Source organism: Cyprinodon tularosa, unplaced genomic scaffold (assembly GCF_016077235.1).
Source record: "Cyprinodon tularosa strain WSP-4 unplaced genomic scaffold, ASM1607723v1 ctg231, whole genome shotgun sequence".
NCBI lineage: Eukaryota > Metazoa > Chordata > Actinopteri > Cyprinodontiformes > Cyprinodontidae > Cyprinodon > Cyprinodon tularosa.
In genome coordinates, this window is record NW_024038867.1 from 527805 (window position 1) to 549943 (window position 22139).

Genomic DNA, 22139 nt, shown 5'->3' on the forward strand with positions numbered 1-22139 from the left:
TACATATTAAATCTGTCTTTTTTATTCAAGCTGGTATTTTGTATTAATTATCAAGTTTGGGTATGGTACGAAACAAAGTCAATGTCTCTTTGACTTTTCCCATCTACCATTATCTGTTAAATTTGAGCCCATCAGATATTGACAGACCCAAATGTGGAGATCAGGAGGCAGAGATGAGTTTTGCTGAAGCAAAGTCCAAAATCAAAATACTCAAAACCAAAAATCCAGTAAACCTCAGGGTGACCACACATGGGATACAACAAGACAACGAAGCAAAACAAAAATAAAGCAGCAATGAGGAACTGCAGAGGTGGTGTATATATGGGGAACAGAGCAAAGAATGGACTAATGAGCTGATATGGAGCAGGTGTGAACAGTACTAACAAGAGGAGCCAAAGGAGAGAGTAACCCAGGAACACAACACTGCTAGAAAACAACTACAAAGACACAAAATTACAAAGAAACCAAAAGGGCAGAACCCTGACACAGGTTGATTTTAGACTATGGTGTTTCTTAAAGCAAAGCAGTTTTCCTTGTTATGACATGTTTATTCCTTAGAAATCAGTTTTAAATACAAAATAATGTCTGTTTTTGGTTTAGCTTGCAGAAAATGAAACTTTTTGTCTGTTAAAGATTGTGTTTCATTTTTTCTTAGAATTAATGTTGGACAGTGGCAAGAATGGTCATCATCATTACTTTTATTATTACTATTTAGCCCCTGCAGATAAATATTAGATGAAGGGCTAAAGTGTTCATTATCTATTATTACAACAGCAACATTTATTACAACAGCAGAGCAACTAACAGCAATTACCAGCGACAAATTTACAACATATATGCATAATTAGTAGTATTTAGCTACTTGCTTAGTTTCCATTTAACTTGAATTCCTTGTTTAGAAATAAATTACAGATTATGTATTTAAAGAAAATACATTTTATAAATGACATGAAGTCCATCATGAAGTCTGAGATGCCCTTTGAAATGTATAGAATGAGGTGTAGTGTATGTTCTATAGTATTTGCATTATGTTTCCCTCTTTGCTGCATACACAGATGGGCCTGAGCTGAAGGTTTCAGCTGATCCACCTCCAATCACCATCACAAGAGGAAACAATCTCAATCTGACCTGCTTGGCCGAGGGCAACCCTGAACCTTCGTACCACTGGACGTTGCCGTCCAATAAGGGTTACAGCAGTGGGACCAGTCTCATCGTTCAGTCAGTGGATTATCAGGATGAAGGACAGTATGTCTGCACTGTTAGCAGCAAACTGAAAACTATCCATGTAAAATTTAATGTACAAGTCAAAGGTGAGGATTCTCTCTCTATTTATTTATAATAGAAATTGCACATTAGAACATATTACCAGTATCGTATTCGTAATCTGTTTTTACTCTTTAAGAGTTATGTTTTACTTTTTGTGATTGTTTTTCTGTTGTACTGTTGAGGTACAGAAAACTGTCCAAAGTCCAATCGCCTTTTGGTGTATATGAACTTGGCATTTATAGTTCATTCTGATTTATGATCAGCTTTATTGTATTTCTAGGAAATTAGCCAAATAATTTTTTACAGCTGTTATTTACCTTTAACCCTCATTACCTAAAGAAGGAAGCGTATATGGTCTGTTTGTGCATATTGAATTTTCTGATTTATAATGATTTTTGTCTTTTTTTTCTTCTTTTTTTTAGCAAGCATCTGGCCATACATTAGAGTTGCAATAGTTGTTGTTGCTCTGTTATCGTCATTGATCTATTTTATTTACAAACGGAATCAAAGCAGGACCAACTGAAGGATGTTTTCCTTTTCGGTTGAATGCATCACACTGGACTTGGTCTAAATTTTTGAAAAAGGATCACTGGACAATTCCTAGCAGAAGTTTGGAAGACATCTGCAGTGCCTCTAACCTGTGTTGGATTTATGTTGCTGTATGGTCTGCCATTTCCAATTTTGGACTAAATGTGCTCTATATAATGGAAGTTTTTAGTTATTTTTTGGTGGTTTAGATGTTCTTGGAAAGTTATCAGAAGTCTTCGCATCTGAAATCCTCCAATGCTGCATTGGATTATAATTATTTAGTCAATTTTTAGCATTTCAACTAATTTCTTTATGACTTAGATGAGGAGACAAACGGACAAAAATGTCCAACAACACCGACATTTTTACAGTGTTGGAACTGCAACACTGGGGTCCATTTCATGAAGCAGGTTTAAAAAACTCTTATTGAAATCCTAAACTCTAAATTGATCTAGCCTAAACTCTGAGTTTTCGGTTTCACAATGGCTGCTATAAATTAGTTCAATCAAGTCCAAGTAAAACGTCTCAGAGTTTATCATGTGTGTAACAAGTAGGAGAAGCCATTATCAGTGGAGCGCCGATTCGAAATGATCATTTTTATATTTTGTACTGATTAAGGCTAAATTCATTAAATCACCAGGAATTTTAGGTATAGACAATGATCCATTGATCATTCCTTGCTGACCGGTCTTTTCCTTTAACTGAGTTTGAACTTATATTAGACATGCACTGGCTTGTAAATTATATGCCATTTTTGTAACTTCTCTTGTACTCATACATCTTATTTGAGGTGTGAATCAGAGCACAAGTGTATTCTTAAGGTCTCCTTTTTACTGTCTCTAGTTACATTGCAATTACTCATGCCTGAATCAACACCCACACACACACACTCTGTAGTTCAATCCATTCTCTTTGTGTACCTGTCCTGCTCACAGTATTTGATTATGACCAATTAGATCATTATAACTATCACAATAATTGTCATGATCATGGTGCTGATGACAGGCTTAATTGCACATTGTGAAGCACTTTGTGACTTTGTCTGTGAAAAGTGCTATACAAATAAAGTTTACTTTACTTTCTTTACTTTACATTCCATTCACCTGCCTAGCTCCGCCCAGTTTCTTCTTACCACTCATCTCTTTCACCTACTCCAGTCTTTATTTAACCTGCCGTCTTCCAGTCATCAGTGCCACATTATTCGAGCCCTTGGTGAGTTTTCTAGCGGATATTATTGTTTCTGATTACCTGGTCCTGACCTGTTCTACCTCTCAACAACTGAGCCTGCCTGTTCCCATTTGGATTTGTTTGCCTGACCTATCTTGCGACTCCTGCTGGATTATGCCTGTTTAGTGTTTATATAAACAATCCTTCAACATTTGGGCAACTTGTCATATTTAAAGTACCCATTATTTTTTAACCCCAGATCATAAGGACAGCATCTCACCTTTAGTTTGGGATTATAGCACAACACAAATCAAAAGAATGGCTCAAAATTAGACAAAGTATGTGTAACATTTTTTTATTGAGGCTTTTATGGCGCTAGTGGCTCATTTTTTGTACAGTGGGCTGACAGGAAAGGGGGAGAGAGCCATGTGGCAAAGGACCACAGATAGGATTTGAACCTGGGTCGGCCACAATGAGAACTAAGACCATCAAAGCAAGGGTGTACCTTTTTGTTGAAAGTTGGTGGGGACGGCTCATAAGGAAAGGGAGCTACCTGCGCGACGCCTTTTTTTTTTGTTGGAAAGGATAAAGCCAAAAAAATGTGAATAACATTTATCAATTTAATGCTTACAGTTGAAAACATAACTGTTACAATATTCAATTATATATTTTGTGCAAAAAATATCACATAAATCTAAACAGACAGTACAAATCAAAGAAATCTAATAAATATATCAATTTTGTAGAACATTTATTGACGGTCAATTTTAGGTCACTTTTTAAAATTAATTTACTTTTAAACCAGGACTCGGACAAGATCTTATGGGGCCTTAAGCAGAATATGATTAAGCAACTCCGTCTTTCTGTCAGAACATCCACCAGCAGGGGTATCAATACTGATTTGATAGAATCTGGGAGAGCGGACCATGTTCAACCATCTATTTTCTTTAACCTTATCCCTCAGTGGGATCAGGAGGTGCTGGTGCATATCTCCAGCCACGTTCTGGGTGAGAGGTGGGATCACCCTGGACAGGTCACCAGTCTGTCGCAGTATGTTCAACCAGCTTAAAAGTAATCCGTAATCAGATTTATTATTTGCACTTTTACTAAGTGAACTTTCTAACTCCCTTAAATCTGAAATTCCAATGCCAAAATTGTTTAAATCTTTTATCTTTGGACCCCCTGCAGAGTGACGTCACACCTGCAAGGTCCTATCCTTACCTTCCTGATAGATTGCAAAAAGCAGCTTGCTCATGAGTTGTCAACATAACACGCTAAATATTTTTCGCGGGTACCCGACCCGTTGCAGGACTCTAGTGTAGCTGACATAACAGGGCCGGAAAAAAAGTGGTTTGAGTTTTTTTTCCAACGGTTCAGTTATATTTTAAATACGGTATTAACTTATTTTTACACTATTCTCTATTCTTTTACTACTTTAAGTCTCTCCTGACTAAAATTAGGTCTTAATATTTCCACAAGTCCCTCTCACCTGCAAGTCTGAGTCCACTGCTGTCCCTGAATGGGTTAGCATTTTTGGAGGGAAGCGACAGGTGTAGAGGGCGGAACGGGTGATGGGGAGGGAGAGAGGCGACAGATTCTTTTTTCTGAGTTTTTTTGTCGGGATTTGTGGACGGTGAGCAGCGGGGAGAACTTTTTTTATTTTCTTTCTGAGGAGCGGCATGAATGGGGTTTTAATCAGATATACACAGCACCGAAAGCAAAATACGTGTACAAAATATTGGTGGGGACATGTCCACACCAGTCCTTAAGGAAGTTACGCCTATGCATCAAAGCAATAATATCTGAAACAAATTTACCAAGACTTAAATGCCTTGCTAAATTTTACTTTATAGGTTGCCAACTACATAAAACAGAAAAAAAACATCTTTAAAAAAATGACAATTGTTAGATTTGAGGGCAGTCTTTACATACAAAGAGGCAGGATTTGTGGTAAGGAAAAGGGTAAGGTTTTAACATTGAAAGTGGGGGAAGTAGCGTTACCTTACACCTAGACTTACTGTAGACTCAACTTTATCTCTTGGGATTATTTCTTTGGGAAGTTCTGCTACCAATAGCTTATATAGAATACAAGGAATTAAGGCAAGATGCTATTAAAGATAAAAATACAACAGACAACGTAAAAGATCATATATAATACGAAAAAGCATAAAAAATGAACTAACTTGTGCCCTTTGGAAAGACTGTCATTACCAAACGAAGCTAAGCTGAAGTTCGCTGGGAACAATGGTGCCATGTGTTTTTCTGAGGGTGTCCTACATAGCTGTCTTCTTATTTGTGAAAAACTGTGACAAGTTTATTTTCTCCCCCAATTGTGCTCTTTGTTAAACAAACAGTATACGTAAAAAGTATGTACACAAACTACCATTTACTATGCTTAAATGTTACTTTATAAGCAAAGCAATTTAAAAGATCAGTTTTATGTCAATGCGAAATTGCTCAGTAATCTTTAAAAAAAAAAGATTTATTCTGAAAATGTTTTAATAAAAAATTAAATTTTTTTTTACCAATCTAGATAGAATTGATCAGTACAATTTCATTAAAATGATTATAAATTCAAGTATTGTGAATTGGTGCTGAATAAATAGACTGAATAAAAAAAAAAGGAAGACTTTGAACTGTCCAATAGGAACATAATTTTTAAATGCTACTTAAATGCAAATCTAAAGAGGTCAATCTTGTGGCGTATTTTTAAAAATCCATTGAGTCAAAAGAACTTAAAATGAGAGGCTTCTTTGTTTAATGGACCACATCTTCAAAGTCTCTGGCACTATATCACTATATCCTGATGTTGATTTTTGTTAAAAACAGAAGTTTGGAGGTACAGTGAGGAAAACAAGTATTTGAACACCCTGCTATTTTGCAAGTTCTCCCACATAGAAATCATGGAGGAGTCAGAAATTGTCATCATATGTGCACGTTCACTGTGAGAGACAATCTAAAAAAAATATATTCAGAAATCACAATGTATGATTTTATAACTATTAGTAAGATGCTGCTGCAAAGTACTAAGTACTAAAAATACTAAGTATTTGAACACCTATGAAAATCAATGTTAATATTTGGTACAGTATGCTGGTGAAGATTCGCAGTCATCCAAAAAGAAAATTAAAAACAATCCACTGGACTTTGTTTCCAAATTTGAAGAAGATGGAGAACTCAACGCTATTCTTGACATTTTGTATTGAAAAAGCTTCCCAAATGGGAAGCGAAACATCCAGTGGTTTGTTTTTTAGCTTTTTTGGTACTCCATTATAATGTTTATGTCAATGTCAAATTGAAATAATGTTATGTTTCATATGTGAATTGCAAAGACAGTCAAGAACTCATTGTACTGGTGCTATAGCCATCAACTTAAAGCACTTTGAAATAAAATTTCAACCTACAGCTCCCTTCTCAAGCTGGCTTCACACATCACATGTCCACTATGTCATCCACAACAGACTGTTGCCATTGAGCAGTTGTCACTTCATGTGAAAACTCAGGACCTGTCTGTGCATTGCCTCTTATTTTGAAATTTAACTGGAACCATTTTACTCTTACCATGTCTGACTTCCTGAGAGAGTAATTTTGCTCTCTGAACTTTCACAAATAGACTTGATCCATGTATCTAATGGATGATGGAGGGAAGCTGTGTGTCCTGCTGCATTAATTATTACTCTGACTAGAAAAGCTTTTATTTGTGATGGCATGAATGAAGAGTCTGAGTAAATTAGAGGTTAGTGACCTCACACTGCTCTGGTCCAGCTTTCTTTTGATTATTGTAATGATGTAGTGCTACATGTTTCATTTCAGGGACAAGGCTTTTTTGATTGAGCATAGCACACATTAGGTTTTATTGGAATTTTTACTTTTTTTACCGTGGTGTAGCACATATTGTCATGTTGGGTTCAAGGCGTCTAACCCACATGCAGAAACGACTCTTAAGACAGGGAAAAAGTTATTTGATTTTTTTACAATGATACAATGAGATTGATGCACGGGTTCTGGGTTCTTCGGACTGGTCTCAGGAGGATCACCGCTGATGAGGACAGAGCAGTTAGAATGGATCCAGGAAACTTGCAGTTTAAAGATGACGGATAAAATACCTGCTCAGAGATGGATCTGATCAGCGGGGGGGAACCTTGTGAGTCCAGAGGCTAGTCGGTAGGCAGAGGGTTGAGGGCAGAAGCAGAGACTGAGACTGAGTGCAGGCAGGCAGATTCCAGACAGAGAACTCTTTCTCCAGGATTTCAGGTTTCAGGAAAGTCAGGATCTGTGAGGCAGAGAGAAACAGGGTCAGACAGGTTCTCAAAAATCAGGGTTTCAGATCAGGCAGGGTGACTCAGGTTTTGCTAACCATTACTGGCAAACACTCTGGCAGGGAAGTGTCAGCATCCTCCTCCTTAAGTAGGTCACCTGATGAGCAAACAGGAACCAGGTGTGTAGGAGAAGCTCATGCCCTCAGGAGGAAGAGCTCAGGCGCCCTCTGGTGGAGAAAGTGGACAAGCCTCCAGATCCCGACAGTGCCCCCCCTCAACGACCGCCACCTGGCGGTCCAAAGGAACAAGAGGGTAGAGAAGCATGATATTCAGAAACCAAAGCAGGGTCTAAAATAAATGAACCAGGAACCCAGGTTCGGTCCTCCAGACCGTAGCCCTCCCAGTCGACCAGGTACTGCCAACCTCGGCCCTGACAACGGGAGTCTACGATCCGGCGAACAGTATATGCAGGATGCCCATCAATGTCACGGGGGGAGGAGGGGAGTCGGAAGGAGGGCAAAGAGGGCTGGTCAGGACGGGTTTGATCTGAGACACGTGGAAAGTGGGATGGATCCGGAGAGAAGGAGGGAGATGCAGACAAACAGCAGAGGGATTGATGATGGATTTGATCTTGTATGGGCCAATGTAACGGGGGGACAATTTTTTTGACATGGATTTCAACGGAATATCTCTGGTGGATAGCCAAACCTGCTGCCCTGGTGAGTAGGTGGGAGCTGGATGTCTTCGCCGGTCAGCGAATCTGCGGTTCTGTTCGGATGAACGGTTCAGGGATGCAACAGTGTTGTTCCAGATCTTGCGGCATCGGCGGATGTGGTGACTGAAGGGACTGAGATTTCCTTCTCATCGGCAGGAAATAATGGAGGCTGGTATCCTAAGGAGATTTCAAAGGGGGAGAGACCGGTAGCAGATGAGACATGAGCGTTGTGTGCATACTCCACCCAATGCAGGTACTGACTCCAGTCGGCAGGGTTGGTGGAAGTGAAGCACCTGAGGGTGGACTCCAACTCCTGATTCATGCATTCTGTTTGGCCGTTAGACTGAGGATGGTAACCAGAGGTCAATGAGATTTTGGCTTTGAGGGCAGAACAAAAATGTTTCCATACCTGAGCTGTAAATTGTGGTCCTCGGTCTGACAGAATCTCCTGTGGGATGCCGTGTAACCTGAAAACGTGTTTGATTAGAAGGAGAGCTGTCTGAAAAGCGGTGGGAAGTTTTCTCAAAGGGATGAGATGGCAGGACTTGGAGAACCTATGGATGACTGTGAATATGGTGGTCATACCCTTGGATGCCGGTAATCAAGTAACAAAGTCTATGGCTATGTGTGACCAAGGGCATTTGGGAACAGGCAGGGGATGAAGGAGACCAGAGGGAGGCTGGTAAGATGGTTTATTTCGTGCAAAAACAGGGCAGGCTAGAACAAACTCCTTTATGTCCTTGTGGAGTGAAGGCCACCAAAACAGACGGGAAATCAGGGCAACGGTTCTACTGGCTCCAGGATGAGCAGATAACTTGGAGGAATGCATCCAATGAATCAATCTGGACCTGACAGAAGAGGGAACATACTTTTTGTTAGGCGGACCAGTGCCGGGATCTGGTTCAGAAGTTTGTGCATGTTTAATCAGGTCAGATATTTCCCAGGAGACTGTGGCGACAGTACAGCTAGCCGGTAAAATACTACCTGGGGTTTCCGGTTCATCAGGAGCGTAAAGGCGGGAAGGAGCGTCAGGTTTATTGTTTTTAGAGCCAGGCCGGTAGGAGATGATCAGGTTGAACCGAGAGAAAAACAGTGACCAACGGGACTGGCGGGGATTAGATCTTTTGGCAGATTGAATGTATGAAAGATTTTTATGGTCTGTCCATACCAAAATGGGATGCTCTGCGCCCTCCAGCCAATGCCACCATTCTTCTAAAGCCAGTTTTATGTCGAGAAGTTCTCAGTCACCAACGTCGTAGTTACGTTCAGCAGGGGTGAGTCTGCGGGAGAAAAATGCACACGGATGAGTTCTCTGGTCAGAATCAGAAACTTGGGACAGAACAGCCCCCACCCCTGAGTCAGATGCATCCACCTCCAGAATTAACTGTTTGGAGGGGTCCGGTTGAATGAGGATGGGTGCTTTGGAAAACAGAGTTTTGAGTTTCTTGAAGGCTGCTTCAGCCTCAGTGGACCAGTGAAAGGTTTTCTTGACAGAGGTTAAGGCTGTAAGTTGTTGGGCTGTTTGGCTGTAGTTTCTAATGAATCTGCGATAAAAGTTAGCGAATCCCAGAAATCTTTGAAGTTGTCTCCTATTTTCGGGATTGGGCCAGTCCAAAACCGCCTTGATTTTATCCTCCGATGGCCTCACCTGCCCGCCCTCAAGCACAAATCCTAGAAAAGTGACAGATGGGCGATGAAACTCACATTTTTCAGCCTTCACAAACAGTTTATTTTCCAGAAGTCTTTGCAGGACCAAACGGACATGTCTTTGATGCTCAGAGATGGTCTTGGAATAAATCAAGATGTCATCTAAGTAGACAAACACAAATACGTTCAAAAAATCTCTCAAAACCTCATTCACAAGAGCCTGAAAACAAGCGGGGGCATTAGTCAGACCGAAAGGCATAACTAGGTGCTCGAAATGTCCCAGAGGTGTTTTGAAGGCTGTTTTCCATTCATCCCCTTCACGGATTCTGAGGAGGTGATAGGCGTTTCTCAGGTCTAATTTGGAGAACAAAGGCAGAGGATAACAAAGGCAGAGGATAACAGAGGCAACGGATATTTGTTGTTGATTGTTATTCGATTTGACCCAGGGTAATCAATACAGGGTTGCAGGGATCCGTCTTTCTTACCGACAAAGAAAAACCCGGCTCCGAGTGGAGAAGAAGATGGTCGGATTATTCCAGCGGCTAGGGACTCATTGATATATTTCTCCATAGTTTCCCGCTCAGGTTTGGAGATGTTATAAAGCCAACTATTAGGGAGAGGGGCCCCAGGGAGAAGATCGATGGCGCAGTCATATGGACGGTGCGGAGAGAGAGAAAGGGCTCTAGCCTTACTGAACATCGCAGCCAAATCATGATAATCTGGAGGAACGGTAAAGAGATCAGGCGGGTCAACCTCCTGACGGTTTGCCGGCGGCTGAGTTGGAGAAGCGGCGGAACGGAGGCAGGAACTGTGACAGGGGATAGACCAGGACTCAACATGTCTTTTTGACCAGTTAATATGTGGGTTGTGGAGTTGTAGCCAATCAAAATCCAGAACTATAGATGAGCTAGCAGACGGAAAAACATAAAATGATATGATTTCTCTATGGTTTCCGGAGATAAGTAGCTCTAAAGGTTTGGTCTGATGCGTAATTTGAGGTAGTTGTTTACCATCTAAGGCGGAGACTCTAAGGGGTTTAGTCAAAGGAGCGGTGTCTAGATTCAGTTGTTTGACCAAACTAGAGTCGATTAGATTTCTTTCACAGCCTGAATCAATCATTGCCGACAAAGTGAGGGACTGGTCTTTAAAAAACAGAGTAGCGGGTAACAGAAGTCGAGGAGATTTTTCAGTTTGGAGATGGTCCGCCAGACTCCTCATTTCCTCTGGTGGACCCCGGCTTTTCCCTTAATGGGACAGGTTGCAACAAAATGTCCAGGTTCTCCACAGTACAGGCAGAGGTTTTGCTTGTATCTCCTTTGTACTTACTTGGTCTCCAGAAAATCTTTCGGGGAGAGATGGGCGTAATTCAGGAAATGACGGGTGGATTTCTGACCTGAGGTGGATTGGAATCCTGAACCGGAAACTGAACGGCTTCAACCGCAGGTGTAGCAATCTGAGAGCTGGATCTTTGGAGAAAATCAGTAATTTCATGCAGGGTGCGGTTAGCTTCAGCTTAGCTTTCATTTAACTCATGGAGGGCGGAGTCATGGCTCTGAATGAGGACGTGCTGTTGCTCCAAGGTCCTCTTGAGTGTTTCAGGGGGGCTAGTTTGTTGGCCAGAGTGTTCTGTCATGTTGGGTTCAAGGCGTCTAACCCACATGCAGAAACGACTCTTAAGACAGGGAAAAAGTTAATTGATTTATTTACAATGATACAATGAGATTGATGCACGGGTTCTGGGTTCTTCTGACTGGTCTCAGGAGGATCACCACTGAGGAGGACAGAGCAGTTAGAATGGATCCAGGAAACTTGCAGTTTAAAGATGACGGATAAAATACCTGCTCAGAGATGGATCTGATCAGCGGGGGGGGGAACCTTGTGAGTCCAGAGGCTAGTCGGCAGGCAGAGGGCTGAGGGCAGAGGCAGAGACTGAGACTGAGTGCAGGCAGGCAGATTCCAGACAGAGAACTCTTTCTCCAGGATTTCAGGTTTCAGGAAAGTCAGGATCTGTGAGGCAGAGAGAAACAGGGTCAGACAGGTTCTCAAAAATCAGGGTTTCAGATCAGGCAGGGTGGCTCAGGTTTTGCTAACCATTACTGGCAAACAATCTGGCAGGGAAGTGTCAGCCTCCTCCTCCTTAAGTAGGTCACCTGATGAGCAAACAGGAAACAGGTGTGTAGGAGAACCTCTTGCCCTCAGGAGGAAGATCTCAGGTGCCCTCTGGTGGAGAAAGTGGACAAGCCTCCAGATCCCAACACATATGAGTGCAAATTGTTACTTAGAAAAAATAAAAGTACTGCAAAGCATAGCACACATTAGGTTTTATTGGAGTTTTTCCTTTTTTTACAGTGGTGTAGCACATATGAGTGCAAATTGTTACTTAGAAAAGAAAAAAATATTGCGAAGTATAGCACACATTAGGTTTTATTGGAGTTTTTACTTTTTTTACTGTGGTGTAGCACATATGAGTGCAAATTGTTACTTAGAAAAGAAAAAAATACTGCAAAGCATAGCACACATTAGGTTTTATTGGAGTTTTTACTTTCTTTTACCGTGGTGTAGCACATATGAGTGCAAATTGTTACTTAGAAAATATAAAAATATTGCAAAGCATAGCACACATTAGGTTTATTGGAGTTTTTACTTTTTTACAGTGGTGTACCACATATGAGTGCAAATTGTTACTTAGAAAAGAAACAAATATTGCAAACCATAGCACACATTAGGTTTTATTGGAGTTTTTACCTTTTTTTTACCGTGGTGTAGCACAAATGCACACCATGCACATATAGTGCCAATTCACAACACATGTCGTCTCAAGGCACTTTACAGAGACAGTTCAACCAGATCATACAGTCAGATTGATTCAACGTTCTCTATCTAAGGAAAACCAGCTGATTACAAAGACTCATTGACTCGGAAAGCAATCCCTCACACCAAGCATGCTTGTAGCGACAGTGGAGAGGAAAACTCCTTTTTAAAAGGAAGGAACCTCCAGCAGAACCAAGCTCAGTGTGAAGGGCCATCTACTGAGGCCGACAAGGGTTCAAGGAGATAGGACTAGACGTACAGAAAGAAGCAAAGCTGCAAAAGGTAACTGTTAACTAGCTCCAGGATGCGCCATTTAATATCACTTTTGGAAACCTCTTTTTTATGCAACAGTATTAATCAAAATGTCAATATGGACACTATTCAAAAAAAGTTTAGTTCCACTTATGTCTCTTGTCTTGTTTAATGCATTTCTGATACACACTCTGGATAAAAACATAAAAAAATAATCTGTTTCTGTGTCATTAGGCATCAGCTATGAGATTGAATATTGGGAGTCAGGTCAGGCTTTCACCATTGCTGCATTTAAAATGTTTTCTTAGAATATATGATCAGAGACTATGTGCTTCTGAAATAGCCTACAGCCCAGAATTTCAGTTTCAATTCCGCTTTCTTTCAAACACACACCACTGTCATCTACTATATTGGCACTTTTTGTTTTTACAGAGTGCCTCCCCTCTGCATTTCCCTTTTTTTATCTGAAGGAGCTGAGGCTGTTTCGTTTCAGGTCAGCTCCTCAGCTTAACACTGTTTACTTAGGGCTATTGTTTTTTGTTATCCGAAACCTCAAATTAATTTAATAGAAAAACATCAACATGTTTTCCAGCTGCATATTTCTGGTGACTTCTTTTTTGATTATTCTGCAGTGTTTCCATGCATCTGCATGTGGTGAGTTTTCAGCCCCTAATTGGGGATTTTCTCTTCCGCTTTTGCTGAGGTAAAAAGTTCAAGATAACCTTTTTCAGGAAGACCCTTAATAAGAAGGTTTCTCAACTATTCTTTTGATTTCACACTCAGCACATCTTTGCAAATAGATTCTACATATTTATTTTTGGATCTAACTTAATTGTGGTCCTGCTATTCCTGATGACTTCCTTGTTTTGTTACTTTATAATAGATTACTGCAATATTTCCAAAAAATATTGTTGCTTACTCTCACTTTGAGTTACAATAAAGTTTTTAAATATTTAAAAAGTATCTCTTAAAATCGGCCATTTCTTTTTTTCAGCTCTATTCCCAAAAACATCAGTCGAGTGTGGCTTGAGAACTAGGACTGAAAACATCTCGGTTAGTGTAACACAGCAGTAGCCTGTTGAATAACATTTATATAACCTACATTAAAAAGTGGAATTGGAAGAAATCTTTATCTAAAAAGATCCTTTTTTATTTACTAAAAGAAAATAATAGATTGTTTATGTATAGAGGACTTTAATAAAACAATAAGATAACTACTTAGCCATAAACCCATGCATTATACTGTATGAACAAATGTCTTATAGTGTTGTCTTTTGTGGTGCCGTTTTTTACTTTTTTTTTTTTACAATTTACTGCAAATTTGTTGAAATACTGTTTTTTGCTTGTTTGTTTGGTTTTTTTCCCCCACCTGTTTGGTGACCTTCTCAGGCTAAAAATAAAGTTTTTTGAATCTGATGGGACATTTAAATTCACCTAAAAATACAGAGAGAACCTACATGATTGCCTTGTAATGTCATGTCATCCAGACCTAAATTGAAGGTATATGCTAACTAAAATGTTTAAATATTCAAAGGAAACAGAGAAAATGCTTCATTGATATTACAGGGAAAAATTTACATCTTATTTAAATAGTTGGAAACAAGAACTATGAGAGAGATCAAAGATCCATGTACATTTCACCTGGCTCTTTATCAAAAAATAAACAGAATGCAATGAAATATTTTATTTGGATATAATTTAGGGAATCCTTTTGGTATACACTCACCGGCCACTTTATTAGGTACCCCATGCTAGTAGCGGGTTGGACCCCCTTTTGCCTTCAGAACTGCCTCAATTCTTCGTGGCATAGATTCAACAAGGTGCTGGAAGCATTCCTCAGGGAGTTTGGTCCATATTGACATGATGGCATCACACAGTTGCCGCAGATTTGTCGGCTGCTTATCCATGATGCGAATCTCCCGTTCCACCACATCCCAAAGATGCTCTATTGGATTGAGATCTGGTGACTGTGGAGGCCATTTCAGTACAGTGAACTCATTGTCATGTTCAAGAAACCAGTCTGAGATGATTCCAGCTTTATGACATGGCACATTATCCTGCTGAAAGTAGCCATCAGAAGTTGGGTACATTGTGGTCATAAAGGGACGGACATGGTCAGCAACAATACTCAGGTAGGCTGTGGCATTGCAATGATGCTCAATTGGTACCAAGGGGCCCAAAGAGGGCCAAGAAAATATTCCCCACACCATGACACCACCACCACCAGCCTGAACCGTTGATACGAGGCAGGATGGATCCATGCTTTCATGTTGTAGATGCCAAATTCTGACCCTACCATCCGAATGTCGCAGCAGAAATCGAGACTCATCAGACCAGGCAATGTTTTTCCAATCTTCTATTGTCCAATTTCGATGAGCTTGTGCAAATTGTAGCCTCAGTTTCCTGTTCTTAGCTGAAAGGAGTGGCACCCGGTGTGGTCTTCTGCTGCCGTAGCCCATCTGCCTCAAAGTTCGACGTACTGTGCGTTCAGAGATGCTCTTCTGCCCACCTTGGTTGTAACGGGTGGTTATTTGAGTCACTGTTGCCCTTCTATCAGCTCGAACCAGTCTGGCCATTCTCCTCTGACCTCTGGCATCAACAAGGCATTTCCGCCCACAGAACTGCCGCTCACGGGATGTTTTTTCTTTTTCGGACCATTCTCTGTAAACCCTAGAGATGGTTGTGCGTGAAAATCCCAGTAGATCAGCAGTTTCTGAAATACTCAGACCAGCCCTTCTGGCACCAACAATCATGCCACGTTCAAAGTCACTCAAATCACCTTTCTTCCCCATACTGATGCTCGGTTTGAACTGCAGGAGATTGTCTTGATCATGTCTACATGCCTAAATGCACTGAGTTCCCGCCATGAGATTGGCTGCTTAGAAATTGTTAACAAGCAGTTGGACAGGTGTACCTAATAAAGTGGCCGGTGAGTGTATATTAAAGAATGTTTACTATCACCTCTTGTGAACTGGAAAAAAAATAAAATATTGATAGTTAGACAAAGGGATTTTTTATGTTTGCAGAGGATGATCAGCCCCATAGTTTATTAAGTAGCGATGGAAGAGCCATACTGCTGAGAGCGAACCATTAGTGTGAAGCGTGAAGCGGAGACTCGGAGCTCCGCGCACAAAGAAGCATTTCTGCACAAGCACAGAGGGAAGATCAGAGTAGTGTTTGTCAGAGCTGAACGCACAGTACCAGATCATTCCGGGTTAATTTCTCAGACCCTGCTGCTGCTGCCATGATCCATCTGTGATCCTGCAGCATGTGCAACGCTGCACGGCAGGTGCGCGGCAGGATCAAACAGGACACAGCTGCATGGCTGATACTGCTTAGCAGATTACAGCACAATGATGCATTTTAAACGTCTGAACGACTACGCGCTAATTTTTATTTAGTCTTGTCACGTCTTGTTGACGAAATCTCAAACCTATGACTAGTCATGTTTTAGTCATCAAACATCCATGTTTAGCTCGTAAGTTTTCGTTATTGTCGTGAAAAAAAACGAAATTATTTCGTCATCCTCATTGTTGACGAAAACAATACTGCCTTTCACAAAGCCAAATGTGTCAGGCGTGTATTTAACAGAAATTGGGCTGATGGCTTATACTTATTTCCATATCATGTGTTGGTACTGTATATGATAAGAGTTTCTAAATCTAGTCTGCAGAGTTTAGGGTGGAGTTCAAGGGGGAAGTTGAAGAAAACCACAATAAACATGTCAGTGTTGAAAGGAGAAAAATATGGGTTTGTCTCATTCAAAAAGGAACAACAAGAAAAATTGGTTGGTAGTCTATGTAGATGCATTTTTTGTCTGTCCTTTTTCAGGTTTTAATACCGGACTGAGGTAGATGGGTCAGACCCACTTCAACTCTGGAGAAGAAGAGAGTGTAGCCTCTCTCGAACCAGACTGCAAACCTTCTCTGACTCCAACTCCTAAGCACGATCAGTAGGGAAAGATTCAGAAAGATGCTAAAAGACAGAATGCGCCTCCTTTGAAAACAAATATGGACAATGCAAAACATCTTTATTAAAACCATGAAAATATTCATAGATTAAAACTTTCCACCACAGGTGCTAAGGGGACTGGGCAACAATGAGAGGTGGAGGCCTCTGTGACCTGACCCACCTGCTGTTCCTTAGAAGTTAGTTGGATTTATAAGGTTTTTAGAATTATCTTTCATTGTTGTATCTAGGAAACTGAGGAGACTAATTACCATGAATGGAGCTAAACCAAGATTCATTAAACCATCTAATGTTTTTCTGAAAGTAAATATCTAACAGATGTAATAGAAGCTGGAAAAACCCCAAGAGAGAACAGACCTCTGCCAAGCAGAACATTTTGCCCCATTTTGTGACTTACACCTATAGCAGATCAAGTATTCAACGAGGCATGGCAACTGAAGCAAAGTCCAAAATCAAAATACTGAAAACCAAAAATCCAGTAAACCTCAGGATGTTCACACATGGGATACAACAAGACAACGAAGCAAAACAAAAATAAAGCAGCAATGAGGAACTGCAGAGGTGGTGTATATATGGGGAACAGAGCAAAGAATGGACTAATGAGCTGATATGGAGCAGGTGTGAACAGTACTAACTAGAGGAGCCAAAGGAGAGAGTAACCCAGGAACACAACACTGCTAGAAAACAACTACAAAGACACAAAATTACAAAGAAACCAAAAGGGCAGAACCCTGACACAGGTTGATTTTAGACTATGGTGTTTCTTAAAGCAAAGCAGTTTTCCTTGTTATGGCATGTTTATTCCTTAGAAATCAGTTTTAAATACAAAATAATGTCTGGTTTTGGTTTAGCTTGCAGAAAATGAAACCTTTTGTCTGTTAAAGATTGTATTTCGTTTTTACTTAGAATGTTGGACAGTGGCAAGAATGGTCATCATCATTACTTTTACTATTACTATTTAGCCCCTGCAGATTAATATTAGATGAAGGGCTAAGGTGCAGAGCAACTAACAGCAATTAACAGCGACAAATTAACAACATATATGCATAATTAGTAGAATTTAGCGCCAAAGGACGCACCGCACATTTTAGCAAGCATCTGGCCATACATTATAGTTGCAATAGTTTTTGTTGCTCTGTTATCGTCATGGATCTTTTTTGTTTACAAACGGAATCGAAGCAGGACCAACTGAAGGATGTTTTCCTTTTGGGTTGAATGCATCACACTGGACTTGGTCTAAATTTTTGAAAAAGGATCACTGGACAATTACTAGCACAAGTTTGGAAGACATCTGCAGTGCCTCTAACCTGTGTTGGATTTATGTTGCTGTATGGTCTGCCATTTCCAATTTTGGACTAAATGTGCTCTATATAATGGAAGTTTTTAGTTATTTTTTGGTGGTTTAGATGTTCTTGGAAAGTTATCAGAAGTCTTCGCATCTGAAATCCTCCAATGCTGCATTCGATTATAATTATTTAGTCAATTTTTAGCATTTCAACTAATTTCTTTATGACTTAGATGAGGAGACAAACGGACAAAAATGTCTAACAACACCGCCATTTTTACAGTGTTGGAACTGTGACACTGGGGTCCATTTCATGAAGCAGGTTTAAAAAACTCTTATTGAAATCCTAAACTCTAAATTGATCTAGCCTAAACTCTGAGATTTCGGTTTCACAATGGCTGCTATAAATTAGTTCAATCAACTCCAAGTAGAACGTCTCAGAGTTTATCACGTGTGTAACAAGTAGGAGAAGCCATTATCAGTGGAGCGCCGATTCGAAATTATAATTTTTATATTTTGTACTGATTAAGGCTAAATTCATTATATCACCAGGAATTTTAGGTATAGACAATGATCCATTGATTGCTGACCGGTCTTTTCCTTTAACTGAGTTTGAACTTATATTAGACATGCACTGGCTTGAAAATTATATGCCATTTCTGTAACTTCTCTTGTACGCATACATCTTATTTGAGGTGTGAAACAGAGCAAAAGTGTATTCTCAAGGTCTCCTTTTTACTGTCTCTAGTTACATTGCAATTACTCATGCCTGAATCAACACCCACACACACACACACACACACACACACACACACACACACACACACACACACACACACACACACACACACACACACACACACACACACACACACACACACACACACACACACACACACACACACACTGTAGTTTAGTCCATTCTCTTTGTGTACCTGTCCTGCTCACAGTATTTAATTATGATCAATTAGATCATTATAACTATCACAATAATTGTCATGATCATGGTGCTGATGACAGGCTTGATTGCACATTCCATTCACCTGCCTAGCTCCGCCCAGTTTCTTGTTACCACTCATCTGTTTCACCTACACCAGTCTCTATTTAACCTGCTTTCTTCCTCTCATCAGTGCCACATTATTTGAGCCCTTGGTGAGTTTTCTAGCTGATATTATTGTTTCTGATTATCTGGTCCTGACCTGTTCTGCCTCTCAACAACTGAGCCTGCCTGTTCCGCTTAACATGAAGACGACCAATATCTTGCAGTAGCCGCTTGCATTTTTGATTAGTTTTTCTCTGACATGCATTTTTCTCCTGTGCTTGCTGAATTAGGCAAGTTATAGAAGTTAACTGTGAAGGATCAAAGCCGTATAGCTGAAGATCGTATAAGTCCGCTGGGTAGAAAGAGCTATCAAGGCGGAAGAGGGGCTGGCTGGGAGGAGGACAGCTTTACATCGGAGAAACAAGTCAGTGAGACAGAGCAGGAAGAGGCAGAAGCTGGCTGAAGGTAGTGTCTAGAGCAGGGGTGGGCAATTCTGGTTTCTGAGTGCCAGTAGCCTGCAACTTTTAAATATGCATTTGGTTAAACACACCTGAATCAACTAATTAGATCACTGAAAGCAGAGTTGGGCAGAGTTTCCTTGTACACCGGCCCACTATCCGCCCCCGCTCCACGAAAAAAAAGAAAAACAATACGAATACACATTGTGGATTAACCCATCTATCTTCAAGCATCACTAGACAACCATCACCAAGACTTGTATAATGTGATTTTACTGGCTTTAGTTATTAACACGGACCCGACAGTGACTGCTGCTGTGTAAAGTCCACATTTGCATGAAGCCAGCCAGACACCCACTCACACATACTAGGTCTACAAAACAGAGTGTTCTTCTGATAAGGAAATTGATCAAGTCACGGGACAGAATGCTCCTCTGAGTGAATCACAGAACAGAGTGCTCTTCTGATAACTGTGATTTAGCCTTGCACAAACATCAGTAATTTTCCACCACCGTTGCATGACAGTTTGTAGTAAACAAGTGAAGCATCTCATTTCCTCAATGTTTTATATGCACACACATTCACTTTATAATCATCATTGAATAAACCTTACAAACATATTAAAATGGCTTATTTTAAAGCCCCTCACAAACATCTTAAACAACTTATCTCATACTTGGTAAATATTTTCTGTAATGTCCATTTTGATTATGATACTTTCATGTCTCCCTAATTCTATACTTAATAATACAATCTCAGTGTTTATAAGACAACAGGATTAAAGGATTTATGGATTTGATGCTTGAATCGGTGATCAACAGATACTGATATTTAGCAGATACTGATTTTTATGATTTGCCATAAAACAAACGCTGTGGCAAATCACCTGTTCGAGATGGTTTGACTTCAATGTTCATAAGTTTTTCTGGAAAGACAAAATCATTCAAAGACTTAGATTATGTTGAAAATTATAATTTAATGGCAGCTATGAAACAAGGACTCATTACATTATTAAAAACCAAGAAAAGACTAAAGATATTGATAATCCAAGGCCATTAACTTTATCGAACATAGATTACAAACTATTCACCATTATATTCTCCAATCGACTGGAAACTGATTTGGAACAGATAGTGTGTGAAACCCAATCAAGATTAATTAAGGATTGGTCATAGTATAAGGTTGGTACTAGACTTTTGTTTTTTAAAGATAAAGGCTTTGTTTGTTTTGTTTTTGGTTCTACAGAGCTTTTGACTCTATAGAATATCCCTCAACTCTTTAGAATATCTTGGCTTTGGTGAAAGGTTTATAAAAATGATTAATATACAAGGATATTAATAGTTTAGTCCCAGCTTTTATTTTCACGCAGAAAACTCTCTTTTTTGCCAGCAAACACAGTGAAAAACTATAATGAATGAATATTATAAACACGCCTTGTTTCTAAAAAATAGCCAAAATATAGAGCCATTGAATGTGTTTAGTTATCCTCTGACGATGACTCAGCTGATATTATTATTTTCCTGAAAGATGAAAAAAGGATCCCTTTAGATATCAAAAAGAGTTTTTCTACAGTTTCTGGATTATACATTTATAAAAATGTGAGTTAATGTCAACGAGTTAACAATTATATGGGATTCCAGTGAAAGAACAAATTAAATATTTAGGCATAACAAAGGATTAGAAGGCAGAAGAAGATTTGAGCATATTGCCTGTCATAAAATAAAGTAAATGCATTATTAATTCCTGGTAACAAAAAGGTATGCCCATTTTTGGAATAATTTTAATCACCAAAATGGAGGCACTCTCTTGATAAAGATATACAGCTTTTTTTGCTCAGTTGGGCATTTCAATTTACTTATTTCTTTGCGCAAGAGCATTAAACTTCTGAAAAGAACTGAAAGTAATCAAAAGGCCCTGTGGTGCCTGTGCATTGATGTTTTACTTTTATCTGCTGGTAAAGATTCTTAGTCATCCAGGTCATGGTCATTCCAAAAAAGTTAAAAAACAAACCACTGGACTTTGTTTTCAAAGCAGAGCAGCTGTGGCTACAGTATAGCTTTCCATGATGGTGGGTGAGTGGCAAGCATGTACAGTATGTGTGTATTGAGGTGGGTTTGTGTGAATGGGTGTGAACGCGTAGATTCAAGTTTTGCATGGTATCTCCTAGGGATGGGAATCGAAAACTGGTTCCTGTTCCAATTCCATGGCACCATTTGGCAGCTCGCTTGACGATTCTCTTAACGATTCCAGGCAGCACCCGAGCCTAGGGCTGTGGGCAGCATGACTTACGTCACGTTTTTTACGCAAGTTACGCACACGGCATTCAGTAAGCAAGTCCGACGTGACCAGGTGTATGTCTAGAAAAGCAAAACAAAAAAAATGGCACACCATCGGTTAAACCGATTTAAAATTTGGCTTCATTTTAAGCAAGAGAAAGATGGCAACAAGGCGCTTTACAATCATTGCAAAGTGGCAATAACATCGGTGGGTGGAAATACATCCAACATGCAGAAACACCTGCACACACAACATGGCATACATTTTAATGAATGCCTTGTTTTTGATGCTTTCTGGACAGAAGTTAAAGTTATGACCAGCATGAAAGGCAACTCTGGTGGTAAATCAGTAAATCATATGCCATTTCTGGAAATAAACCCATTTCCTACCTCTCTTTGGGGTTATTAAGGGTGTGTGCCTTTCTCCTTAATCCAGCCCTTCATTGCTAGCATGTTAAATTAGA

The 22139-nt window shown here is 39.9% G+C and overlaps 1 protein-coding gene across 4 annotated transcripts in view; it reads left to right on the plus strand.

The window, feature by feature from the left end:
• The window catches only part of LOC119784690 (intercellular adhesion molecule 1-like), a 75811-nt gene that overhangs the window by 22797 nt on the left and 30875 nt on the right, over positions 1-22139 (plus strand). The window contains exons 4-5 of one of the 4 annotated variants that reach the window (XM_038286883.1): positions 1056-1310; positions 17706-18477. The exons of 2 other annotated variants lie outside the window; for them this stretch is intronic. In XM_038286883.1, the coding sequence (XP_038142811.1) occupies positions 1056-1310; positions 17706-17806 (356 nt within the window). In that variant the 3' untranslated portion in view covers positions 17807-18477. Of the gene's footprint in view, positions 1-1055; positions 1311-1688; positions 2886-17705; positions 18478-22139 lie in introns of those variants that run through there. One more of the 4 variants, XM_038286882.1, reaches the window with a different exon arrangement.